This window comes from Podarcis gaigeae (genome assembly GCF_964106915.1).
Source record: "Podarcis gaigeae genome assembly, chromosome: 15".
NCBI classification, from domain to species: domain Eukaryota; kingdom Metazoa; phylum Chordata; class Lepidosauria; order Squamata; family Lacertidae; genus Podarcis; species Podarcis gaigeae.
In genome coordinates, this window is record NC_139692.1 from 43,212,556 (window position 1) to 43,224,912 (window position 12,357).

The window sequence follows — 12,357 nt, forward strand, 5'->3', positions numbered from 1 at the left end:
ACTGTTTTGTCTCTCCCGGGTCGAGGGAAAAGACTTTGGGGTCTGGTTGAAAAGAGGAGCCACCTTCAGCATCCAGGGAAAGGTGGAATAGTCTGGCACCCTAGAAAGTCACTGCCTGTCCCTGCGGATATTCCCAGCCCTACCTGGAGACGCCGAGGATTGAAGCAGGGACCTTCTGCATGCGAAGGAGGGGCTCTACCACAGAGCCAAAGCTCACCCTCTAACAACGAAACAAGGTTCCAGTCCTCATTGTTCTGAGTTAAGCCCCACTTGGGGCAAAAAGGTTCCTGCGTTGCAGGGGGGGTTGGACTGGATGACCCTCATGGTCCCTTCCAACTCTACAGCTCTATGATTCTAAGGGCTCGTTTCAGCAGGAAGCCAGGAAGCTGCCTTATGCTGGCCCCATTCATTGGTCCACCTAGCTGGGTATTTTCTACAGCAGCTCTCCAGGCAAGAAATCTCTCCCAGCCCTAGCCGGAGATGCTGATGGGGCTGAGCTTCTGCATGGGCTTCACCACAGGCCTCTTGGCCCTCCTTGCCTTGCCCACATCTCCTACCCCCGTCCCTGCAGCACAGCACACACACCTCTGGGCACTGCCTATCGCAGGCAGCCTGGCCGGGCTGTGGCCACTGGGGAGGTCCTTGGTTCCCAAGATTCCCCTGCCCGCCCCCAAGGTTCACACGGCTGGAATCTCCACACCCCCAGCGGCCGTGACTCATGCTCCTTGAGGCAAGCCTCCTTTGCGATGACACGGCCACGCTGTTTCCATCCACTGCCTCCCCTCCAGACGCAGAAACCGCTCCAGGCTAGGAGGCCTCCAGCATTTGGCTAAGAACATCCGAAGAGAGCTGGCCGCAGCTGGATCAGGCCCAAAGGGGCCCATCTAGTCCTGTCCTCACAGGGGCCAACCAGATGACCCCAAGGAGAAGCAGGACCTGAACACAACAGAAGCAACTTTCTCCCTGCATGCAATTCCCAGCAAAGGCAAAGATTAGGCAATTTCGTGGAGGACACGACCATCAGTGGCTACTAGGCCCAAGTGGCTACGTTCTGCGTCCACCGTCAGAGGCTCTGAATAATACCACTTGCTGTGAACCACAAGCGGGGAGAGTGCCATTGCTTATTCATTATTATGTTGTTATTATCCTGCGAGAACCTCAAAGTAGCAGCATAGTTCTGTTCCCTGCCCACCTCTCCATGTTATCTTCACTACAACCCTGCGGGGGGTGTGCCTGACTCAGTTTAGTCTGTTTGCACATGCGACATTGAGGATAATGGTTGAAAACCAGCCCTGAAATTTCATACACAAACAGCCTCCTCTCTCTACACATCCCCAGCCTCTGCTGTGTCAAGAACAGAACCGCCTTCCTTTCAACCCCCCCCCCCCCAAACTAACAGGGACACACAGACATGCTCCTTTTCATTCAGCCCAACTGGATCTCTGTTCAGGGCACAAATAGCTTAGAAGAACCTGACAGAAGCCAATGGGAAGGGGGGCTTGAGAAAGAAACACTCCCCACAGCCCACAGCCACTAATACAAGATGCTTTCCCTTCAATATGACACCAATAGATCTTTTATTACTCTGTGTCTGGTGAGCATCCTATTCAGGCAGGTGATAATATTTCTCCCTCCACTCTCATTATCCGCCTCTCCCAATTGGAGAGGAACTCAACAGTTGTCTTAGCAACTGTTGCTAGAGCAACCGTGGGATAAAGATGATATGGGGCAGTGTGTGTGTGTGTGTGTGTGTGTGTGTGTGTGTGTTTATTGGGGGAGGAAAGGGGCTGGGAAAGCAGGCAGAAGGCAGTCCTGAGAGCAGGGCAGGCTTGCTCCAATTGTTTAGATGTATCTGCTTCAACTGATTTATAGGGAGGGAGAATTTCCGCTGTTGCCCCTTCTCCAGTCAGGGCAGCGCAGCAGAGGGAAAAGATGCCACTTTCTTCCCAATGGTTTCTGGCCCAGACCCAAGGAGCTGCTCAGTTAAGAAGTGCCTGATGGATCAAGCCAGTGGCCCATCTAGTCCAGCATCCTGTTCTCACAGGGGCCAGGCAGATGACCCAAATGGAAGCCCACAAGCTGGTAGCTTTTGATATTCCCCTCCTCCTCTATGAATTTGTCTAATCCTCTTTTATTGCCACCTGAGTTAGTGACCATCACTGCCTCCTGTGAGAGAGAGTTTAACTATGTTCTTGCATGAATAAAGCCTTTATTTTATCTGTCCTGAGTAGTCTCATGCAGCCCTGCTTGGGAGGGTATGGGACTTGCAGGTCTCAAACAGCAGACTCCCTCCACATGCTGCTTGGGCACCTCACTGAAAAAACAGTTGGGAGATTTGAGACATATGCAAATAAGGACTTTGTCATGCAGCCAGAAGTTAAACTGTGGAACTCACTGCTGCAAGAGGCAGGGATGGCTTTGAAAGAGGATTGGATAATTCAAGGAGAAGGGATACTGGACTAGGTGGGCCCCCTTTGGCCCGATCCAGCAGACAAGTACTTATTAAATTCTTATGAGTTTTAATCTGATTTTAGTCTATTGCTATTTTAACTTGTTGAAAGTCTGAAATTATTGTTGTGAATTTTCTTATGGATAATTTTACTGTTTTATCTTTTTTGTAAACCACTTGAGGGTTTTGTTTCTTTTTACCATCAACTGGTTATAAATTTTATGAAACAAACAAACAAATAAATAAAATTGTGTTTGCAAGATATGGCACCAAGGTCCCAGCATTCAAATGTAGATGAAGAAAACTCACACTGAAGCTTTGCACAGGTCTTTGGATCCAGGTTTCCTCCACACCCCTCCCCAAAACTATCCTGTGGCAAGTTTAGCTTCTGATGCACCTCAGAAAAAAACTCAGAAAAATAAACCAAAACCCAAAAGCAGACAACACATTGCTATGAGAACACTCAGACACCCAGCAAAACAGTCGGTCTGCTCACAGACTCTGATGGTGCCTCAGCCTGTGTCAGTTTTTAAAAATAGTGGCAACTCTACATTATTCTGGAATCATCACCGAAGAACAAATCATCTCCCATTTTGAAGGATGGGCCATTTGAGACACATCTTTGAAAAGCCAGCAGGGTATTTCCGACCCTGGGTCAGAGGACAGCCGCGTAAATGGAGAACTAGGTCAATCGTACAACAGCAGAGATGTGAGTCACTTGGAAACTTAGTCTCCCTAAGAACTGCAGGTGGTGTCCGCCAAAATATGGAAAGAGTGAGTTACCTTTGCAGATAAAACTCACTGAAACTGAATAGAGAGTCCACAAAGTAAGTTGTACCAGGGAAGCCCTTTGCCAGCTTGGGGCCTCCAGATCTTTTGGAGTCCAGCTGCCATCAGCTGCAGCTGGCACGGCCGTGTTTTCGACCACAATTCCCACCAGCTCCACCCATGTTTTGGAATCCATCTCCCATCAGCCCCAGTAGTTCTGCACATCTATAAGGCATCTGTTCAGCAAAGGCTGTACTAGGGAAAGACCATCACACAGGCCTAGGAGCAGGGAACTCTCCCTGCATAAATGTGCCACAGGTTTTTTATCTGATGCAAAGCCACCTTGAAGGGCGTTAAGACTCCAAAGAACCACATTTCTGGAACTAGACGTATTCCACTTTGATGCCAAGATTTGACCCTCTGCAAGCCAAGTACAATTTGCGCCCTTGTCAGAGACCAGATACGCTCCAGAACGCGCTTGCGAACATACAGATGGGCTGGAGACAAGAAGCAGGAAGCCAGACAAAGCCGCAGCATGCCAGAGAGGAAAGAGGAAAAAGCAAGCCCACCCACGGAGAGCCTGGCAGAGTGGCACAAAGGAAGTGGTGCCGCCTGCAGCTTGGCACCCAGGGAGACGGGTTGAACTGCATCGCTTTGACATCCTAGCAAGTGGAGGAGCAAAGGGCCTCTTGATCAATGCCCCCAAACAAGGCATGTGATCCCTGGAGCAAGGATTGCCAATAATGGCCTGAAGGGCACTCACTTTTAAAAAGGAAGGCAAGGTAGCAGTAGTAGTAGTGGTAGTAGTAGTAGTAAAGGTAAAGGGACCCCTGACTGTTAGGTCCAGTCGTGACCGACTCTGGGGTTGCGGTGCTCATCTTGCTTTACTGGCCAAGGGAGCCGGCGTTTGTCTGCAGACAGCTTCCAGGTCATGTGGCCAGCATGACTTAACCCGCTTCTGGCAAACCAGAGCAACACACGGAAATGCTGTTTACCTTCCCACTGGAGTGGTAGCTATTTATCTACTTGCACTTTGACATGCTTTCGAACTGCTAGGTTGGCAGGAGCTGGGACTGAGCCACGGGCACTCACCCCGTCATGGGGATTTAAACTGCCCTACTGATCGGCAAGCCCTAGGCTCAGTGGTTTAACCCACAGCGCCACCCACTGGGCAGTAGTAGTAATAATATATTATTTATACCCCTCCCATCTGGCTGGGTTTCCCCAGCCACTCTGGGCGGCTCCCAACAGAATATTAAAAACATGATAAAAGATCAAACATTAAAAACGTCCCTAAACAGGGCTACTTTTAGATGTCTTCTAAAAGTCAGATAGTTGTTTATTTCCTTGGCATCTGATGGGAGGGCGTTCCACAGGGTGGGCACCACTACCGAGAAGGCCCTCTGCCTCATTGAAATGCAACAACCAAGAAGACCTTGTGGCTTGAAAACAAAACACTGCCTCACACCAAGGAACATCCCACATGTTCTCTCACATACCTTCTCCAAGATAACTACCACCGCCTTGGCAATATGTACCAGAGACTGTCCCATTAGGAGGCAGAAATCTCACCCATTTTGCAAAAAAAAAAAAACCACCCTTTTGTGATTCTTCCATCACTTTGTACTACATGCTAGGGGTGGTGTCGCTGAGCTTCAGGGGCAGGACAACATGGATGCATCTCTTCTTGAGGTGCTAGCTTTCTGCATTCGGGTGGTTGGAACGTGGAGGGTGGTACGGTGGTATTAGATGCCATCTCTGCAAAATTCCACAATGCCGGTTCCCCTTCCCACTCTCATGCCCGCATGGCCCTACCTGGACCTGCCCCTTGCCCATGATTTTGTCCACGATCTCGTTGTTGTCCTTGTTCATCTTGCTCTTGTCGTAGCACTTCTCGTAGCAGAGGATCCGCAGCGACTGCGAGCCCTCTAGCTCGATCTCAAACTCCTGCAGAAGTGGGGCAGAGCAAAGAGGAGAGTGAGTGGGGACACTGGGAAGGGTGGGGAGATGGGCGTGTTTGCTGTGTCGCTCAGGGAAGGACCATAGCTCAGCAAGAGCCTCTGCTTTACACGCAGAAGGTCTCAGGTTTCAATTTCCGACAGCACCTCCAGGTAGGACTGAGAACGTCCCTTCCCTGAAACATTGGAGAGCTATTGCCAGTCATAATAACAATAACAATAATAGTAATAATAATTTATTTCTTATGCCCCGCCCATCTGACTGGGTTGCCTCAGCCACTCTGGGTGGCTTCCAAGAAAATACAAACATTAAAAGCTTCCTAAAACAGGGCTGCCTTTAGATGTCTACGAAAATTCATATGATTGTTTCTCTCTTTGACATCTGGTGGGAGGGTAACACTACCGAGAAGGCCCTCTGCCTGGTTCCCCGTAACTTCACTTCTCGCAGTGAGGAAACTGCCAGAAGGCCCTTGGAGTTGGACCTCAGTGACCGGGCTGGACAATGGGGTGGAGACGCTCCTTCAGGTATACAGTTAGGGTGGACAGTATTGGCAGTCAATGGTCTTGGCATACAGAAGGACCCAGGTTCAATCTCTAGCACTTTCAGGCAGGGTTGGGAATGTCCCTCCTGATCTGAAATCCGAGAGAGCTGCTGCCTATCAGTGCAGACAACACTGAGCCAGATGGTCTGACTGAGCGGAACGTAGGCTTGCCATGCTTCTGAAAAATTCCAGACATGTACAGAAATTGGACGCCTAAAATGGCGTCCAGGGGAATTTTTTTGAATTTTAAGAGATGGCAGGAATTTCTGGGACATATGGCAACCTGGGGTTTTCCTCCCTGGTTTTTTTTTTCCATTTTTTCAGGGTGTTTTAAAAACAAATTCCGGGGGAGGCTGTGCCCCACCGGCAGTGGAAGTGACAAGAGGTCACTTTCCTTGGCTGGTGGAGGAGAGGGAGGAGGTGGGGGAGGGAGGCCACGCCACCAATGTGAGCCTGGCCATTTTCAGGTTGGAGGGGGGTTCACCAGGTTTTAGAACAATATTATTATTATTATTATTATTATTATTATTATTCCTGTCAGAGCTGGGCACAGTGACCATCCAGCCGGTGCCTTTGAGGGTCTCCCTCCCGCAACGGAGTGAGCGCAGCCGGATGGAGGGCAGGGGGCTGGAGCTGCATGCGCAGCAGAATAGGGCTCTTGAGGCTCAAGGGGCTAGCAGTGGGAGGCACATTCCTACTCCTCTACCTCCTTAAGCACCAAGGAGCATTAAATTTAAAAAATAAAATAAAAACCAAGGCAGTTAAAAGTAATTTGTCTTTTCATCTGTGTGTAGTTTCAACAACTTTGGTTAAAAAGGTAGCTTCCAATGTTATGATTTAAATCAACCCTTAATCTGGAAGCATGAGGACTAGAATCTTGCTTTATTTTTAGGGGAAGAGCTGTTGCTCAGCGGCAGAGCTTTGGCTTTGCATGAAGAAAGTCCCAGGTCCAGTGCACAACAGCGTCTTCAGGTAGGGCTGGTATAAGACTCCTGGAGAGCTGCTGCCGGTCAGTTTGGACAACACTGAACTTGATGGGCCAGTGGATAGAGCAGCTTCTTGTGTTCTTAATTCAGAACTGTGAGGACTAGACATGCTCACCTCATTCCACTGGGGCTCGGTCGTGTCCCGGAACACCCGTGTCTTGGCTTTGCTGACAAAATAGCCGAAAGAGTCGACTTCCAGTGTGCAGTAGAGGTCTGGGAATAGGGAGAAGAGACATGTGAGGCAATCTTCCTGCCACCCTGCACCTCAAGGGGAGAAGACTGGATACTTCAAACTGGGAAGGGCACCACTGAAAACCAATCAGCTAGATTAACTGATGGATCAAAAGCTTTTGATTGCTCGATCAGCCAGCAGGTTAATTAAAACAAATAAATAAATGCAGTAATAATAATTCTACAGCGTTGTAATCTAACACAGTTCTACGGAGGACGGACTCGTTGTTAGTCCTAGATGAATCAAATAATTGTAGAGATGGAAGGAGCCAATGAGGATCATCTAGTCCAACCCTCTGCAAGGCAGGAATCTTTTGCCCCACATGTGGATCAGACCCACGACCCTGAGATTTACTGTCTCATGCTCTACAGACGAAGACGCTGTTGTGACAAACCCAGCCATGCTTTTGTCTAAAAGCAAGAGAAGGCTTGCATAGCCTTTAGGTTCCAGAATTATCACGTTTTCTCATACGCAACTGTGGTAAGTTAATGGACCGATGGAGCAATATGTGCACGATTAAAAACAGACAAATATTTCTTGAAATGGGCAATTGGCCGGCTCTGAAGCACCACTTTTCCAGCTTTTTCAGATGCAGAATATCTATTTAGCAAACAAACACCACCCCCAGATTTGCACTAGAAGCCAAGACTAGCAGCCTGAGAGATGGTGTTTGCTGATTTGTTAGACTGCACTTTGCCGCTTCATCTGAGGGTGAGACGGAGCCTGGGAAGACCTCAAACAGAAAGCCAAAAAATAAAAATCAGGCTGATAAGGGAGGGGGCTGAAGAGCAAAGCAGGAGGGGGAGGGAAGCCCCCGGCTCCTTGACAGGTGGCGGCTCAGTGGACCCTGCAGAAAAGGCCAGGCAGCAAGAAGCAGCAGTTGCAATCTCTGGCCCCTTCCTGTGCCAGGCCACTGCTGGCTCAAATCACAGAACGGGGCAGGGGAGAAACCAAAAATGCAGACATTCCCCCCCCCCCCAAAAAAAAACCCCGAGGCAGCACTCACTAGCGGATTGTTTGAAGCCCGTGGCAGAGTGGACGATAACATGTAAGAAGCCGTACATCCCAGGAGATTCGTCATCTGCGGAGAAACAAAGAACCACCCAAAGAGAAAGCTATTAGATTTGTTTGTTTGTTTTTCCGGTTGCAATCATTATTATTTGAACAAGCTTTGAGTGGAACTGCTTGGGCTGCTAAGTTGAAGCAATTAATTAAAGGGCCCAGGAAATGACTAACTAATGGAAGAAGACTCAGAAGGGTTGTCTTAGTCCACACCAAGTAAGATCGACGCTGCTAAAAGGCAGCTTTGGTAGGGCTGCAACATTTAATCTGGGCACCTGTTGTGATTCTTTTAACCTTCATCTGATCTGTGAGGACCAAAGCCTCCAGCCTTAGCACACTTTTCACACATACAGCTGCAGAGCAGGCCATCCAGGGCATTGTCACAAATTGTCACCTGTACAACTTCCCCAAATTTCAGCCCTTTACCATTTATTGCTTTCCCCTTCTGGAAACACAAAACCATCCAAGGCATAAGATGACCTCAAAATGCGTTGAATTTTGCCATTGGGGTATGTATACTAACTCAGCCAATGTTAGTGGGCTGGGGGAGTAAAACACTCCCTCATTTTCCCCTAAAGAAACGGTCAGAAAAAGGTCACGAAAGCGTGTGGGGTGTCAATAGGTTGGCACAAACTTGATTTCTCTTAACCAAAGATGATTTTCTTGGGTTTCTTAATGGGGTCAGAAAAAACACTCCACAACACTCCTAATGTTAGTTCTCAGCTGTAACAAAAGAATTTCTAGACAGTTTTAGACCATGTTTTCATAATTTTTTCCTTTAAAAGATAGTTTTTGTTGCTTGTAATTGCCACTGAAAATAACCCACCCCACAGTGGCAATCTCATTGGGATAGAAAGTGCCCCCCAAAACAGTTAATGTGATTTTTTTTCACACTTTGGATGAAGGTTAATTGAACATTACATGTTTTGTTTATTCTATAAAAATGAATAAAACAAACTTTTTTTAAAAAATGCCACTATGCCTCTGCTAAATAATAAGAATAAAAAACAAAGACAGAAGAACTCAGAGAACACAGGAAGGCAACAGTTTAGCCATGATGTCAGGAATCTCAGAAACACACTGCCGTGATAAGAGATACAGCCTTATATACATGGCGGCATCTAGCGGTGGGACAGAGATGTAAACCCGGCCCGTAACCTGAGGCCTGTAGGACATGGCTGGGCACCATGTCGGCAACCTTTGTTGCTTGGGCAGGCCCTGGATTGGTACCCAAACTGGCATGAGCTGTGTGGTTCTTCTACTTCTCGTGGTGGCAGAATCTTGGCAAGGGGGAAACAAAGGGGAGGACAGGGCAATTGGAGCATTTCTGCACTTGGCTGTAGGCAAAAGTGTACAGCACTGCTTTATGGCAGCTGGCGCCCCACTGGGACTGGTAGGGTGGAAGGCAGGGAGCCTGACAGTAGGTGGCGCCAGAGCAATGGAAGGTGCAGCCAACTAATTCTACGGCAGACAGAGACTGGTGAGGCAGTGCTCCGCTTGCCCTAATGGACCAGCCACCACTGCTCGCCCCCCCCCCCCAGCCACCCTTGTCACTCCATTCACAGGATGATGATGATGATGATTATTATTATTATTATTATTATTATTATTATTATTATATTTTATTTGTACCCCGCCCTTCCCGGCTGGAGCTGGGCTCAGGGCAGCTAACATCATAAAACTAACACAGTATACAAAGAACATAAGAACATAAAAACAGGCAATCAATTAATTACAATACATCTTAAAATTAGCCAGAGCAAATTAAAATCTGGACAGATGGCAGTTCACGGTAAAATTGAGAGTGGTTAATATTCCCCAGGGCCAACTGTTACCACTGGTCTTATAAAAGACAGTGTTCCACCAGGCCGGGGCCACGGCCGAAAAGGCCCTGGCTCTGGTCAAGACCAATCTAATCTAATCTAGGATCAGGCAACCTGCGAAATAAATTAGAGGGGTCCCACAGGAACGTCAGAACACTGGTGCACCTCTGCATGAGACACCAAACCTCAAGGATTTACCCTTTCCACGACCTTCAACTTGTTGGGTGGGGGAGTCGTAGGGGTAGAGGGGGTGCCACAGCCCTTGGGCTTCTCAGAAATGCTGGCCAATTTCATCTCACAGTGAAGCAGAAGGCATCCAAGTGCTAGTGGGGGCAGTCAGGGCATCCAAGTGCTAGTGGCGGCATCTAGTGGTGGGACAGAGATGTAAAGCTGGCCTGTAACCTGAGGCCTGTAGGACATGGCTGGGCACCATGTTGGCAACCTTTGTTGATTGGGCAGAGCCTGGACTGGTACCCAATCTGGCATGAGCTAGGTGGTTCTTCAACTTTTGGTGGTGGCAGAATCTTGGTGAGGGGGAAACAGGGGAGGACAGAGCAATTGGGGCATTTCTGCACTTGGCTGTAGGCAAAAGTGTACAGCACTGCTTTATGGCAGCTGGTGCCAACTGGGACAGGTAGGGTGGAAGGCAGGGAGCCTGAAAGTAGGTGGCGCCAGAGCCAACAGAAGGTGCTGCCTACTAATTCTAGGGCATTCCATCTCACAGTGAAGCAGAAGGCATCCAAGTGGTAGTGGGGGCAGTCGGGGGTGGAGAGAGTTTTCCTAGGAGAAGGAGGGCAAAGGCATCACTCACCGTCCTTATTGCTGGTGACAGGAATGTTGTGGACGGTGCGTAGCTTGAAGCACGACCCTGTCAGGACCTGCAGCTCCACAGAGCTTAGCACAAAGGTCTGGAGATCTATCGTGCAGGAATAAAAGAGGTCGGTTTAGCACAGAGAAGAACTTGGGGGTTACAGTCCAGTATGAGAACACAAAGGATCTCTGGTTGCTTCTGCAGGAGATGGTCACCAGGGGGCAACAGAGAGTTAACATTGGGGAGACCCACCAAGGCCCCTCTGGGCATCCTTTTTATTGCCCATTAGTGATGATTGGTCCTTGTGATGTCATCCGGTCAGCTACCTGCAAACCTGCCTGCAAGGTGTAGTGGTTAGAGTGTTGGACTGGGACCTGGGAGTGACCAGGGTTCAAATCCCCACTTGGCCATGATGCTCACTGCCTTTGTCAACCTAATCTACCTCACAGGGTTGTTGTGAGAATAAATGGGAGCAGAGAGCCATGTCTGCCACCTTGAGCTCCTCGGAGAAAAAGGCAGAATATAAATGCAATAAATAAATATTTTGGGGCAAATGTTCTGCTTCAGTTCAAATGGCTGTGTGTGCTGCAGCTTCCTGCTGGTATCTTGTTCACATTTCATACCACAAGCAGCTTATTTCAGGTCTTACTTTTGTGGCACTATGAAGTGCAAGAGGGCCTCTCTGGAAGGCAATAACGTGGTCACATTGGGGAAGCATTGCAGAATAAATGAATAAAGTAGAATGACGTATGGACAGCCTAGCATAAATCCAGGGCTAATGCACTATTACCCCATCAAATATTTATTTATAAAAATATTTATATACCGCTATTTCATTGAAAAATATCAAAGCAGTTTACAATAATAGATAAAAGCATACAATAAAAACCGTTCCAAGAATTAAAATCAGACATCAATTAACTATTGTGGAAAGATGCATTCTTAGTTTTCAGCATATGTTTAAAAGCTGAAACCAGCTTTCTGCTGTAGAATACATGAAATGACCTCTTTGGACTTTATTTTACATGGATGTTTTAGTATTGTGGTGATGGCTTAGGACTATGCAAATAAATTTACCTTATTTTCCCTCCCTCAAACCCCCACCAGTCTAGAGGGACTCTTGCTGTAGAAACAGGTCCCTGGAAGCCCCATTCAGATGACCCTGCAGTCACCAGATTAGCCAGAGGCCAAAGAAAACTGCAGGGTTTTTGGGAAGCCAATCGTGGAAGGAAGGGTCTGGGGCCTCAGGCCCCGAAGCCCCCCACTCCCTTCTTGAACTGGGCATTCAGGTAATGCTAGTGGTCAGCCTGGGCACTGCCAGGTTGTCAGGGGGGAGATGTTACCACAACAAGAATCTCTTGCCTTTCTTCTGCAGCTTTTGGATGGCCTCCCTCCACTCTGCTCGCTCGTAGTCAGAGGAAAGCAGGAACAGGTAGCTCTGGAAGAAAAGCAGGGTGGTGCTCAGCCTGGGTGGCAAACATAGGAGCTCCCTGCCTCCCAAAGAGCAGAGAGAGAGAGAGAGAGAGAGCACATGGCCCACACAAAGAGGAGGCAGATCAGTTTTGGGGCAGGGGCTGGGGATAGCAGATCATGGGGAAGACTCTTTTCTGTTGGAGAGCTGCTCCCAGTCAAGGGAAGAAAATGTTGGACTAGGTGGACAGATAGCCTGACGATACGATAATCTTTATTGTCATTGTCCCATACAGAACGACAAAATTGAAAAAAT

At 48.3% G+C, this 12,357-nt stretch overlaps 1 protein-coding gene across 4 annotated transcripts in view; it reads right to left on the reverse strand.

Moving 5' to 3' along the window:
- Positions 1-12,357, reverse strand: part of ABR (ABR activator of RhoGEF and GTPase) — a 123,916-nt gene that overhangs the window by 26,459 nt on the left and 85,100 nt on the right. For all 4 annotated transcript variants that reach the window (XM_083715052.1, XM_083715053.1, XM_083715054.1 and 1 more), the window contains 5 exons: positions 11,994-12,069; positions 10,632-10,736; positions 7,942-8,016; positions 6,819-6,916; positions 5,033-5,164 (listed from right to left, as the gene is read on the reverse strand). In XM_083715052.1, coding sequence (XP_083571178.1) covers positions 5,033-5,164; positions 6,819-6,916; positions 7,942-8,016; positions 10,632-10,736; positions 11,994-12,069 — 486 coding nt within the window. The remainder of the gene's footprint in view (positions 1-5,032; positions 5,165-6,818; positions 6,917-7,941; positions 8,017-10,631; positions 10,737-11,993; positions 12,070-12,357) is intronic.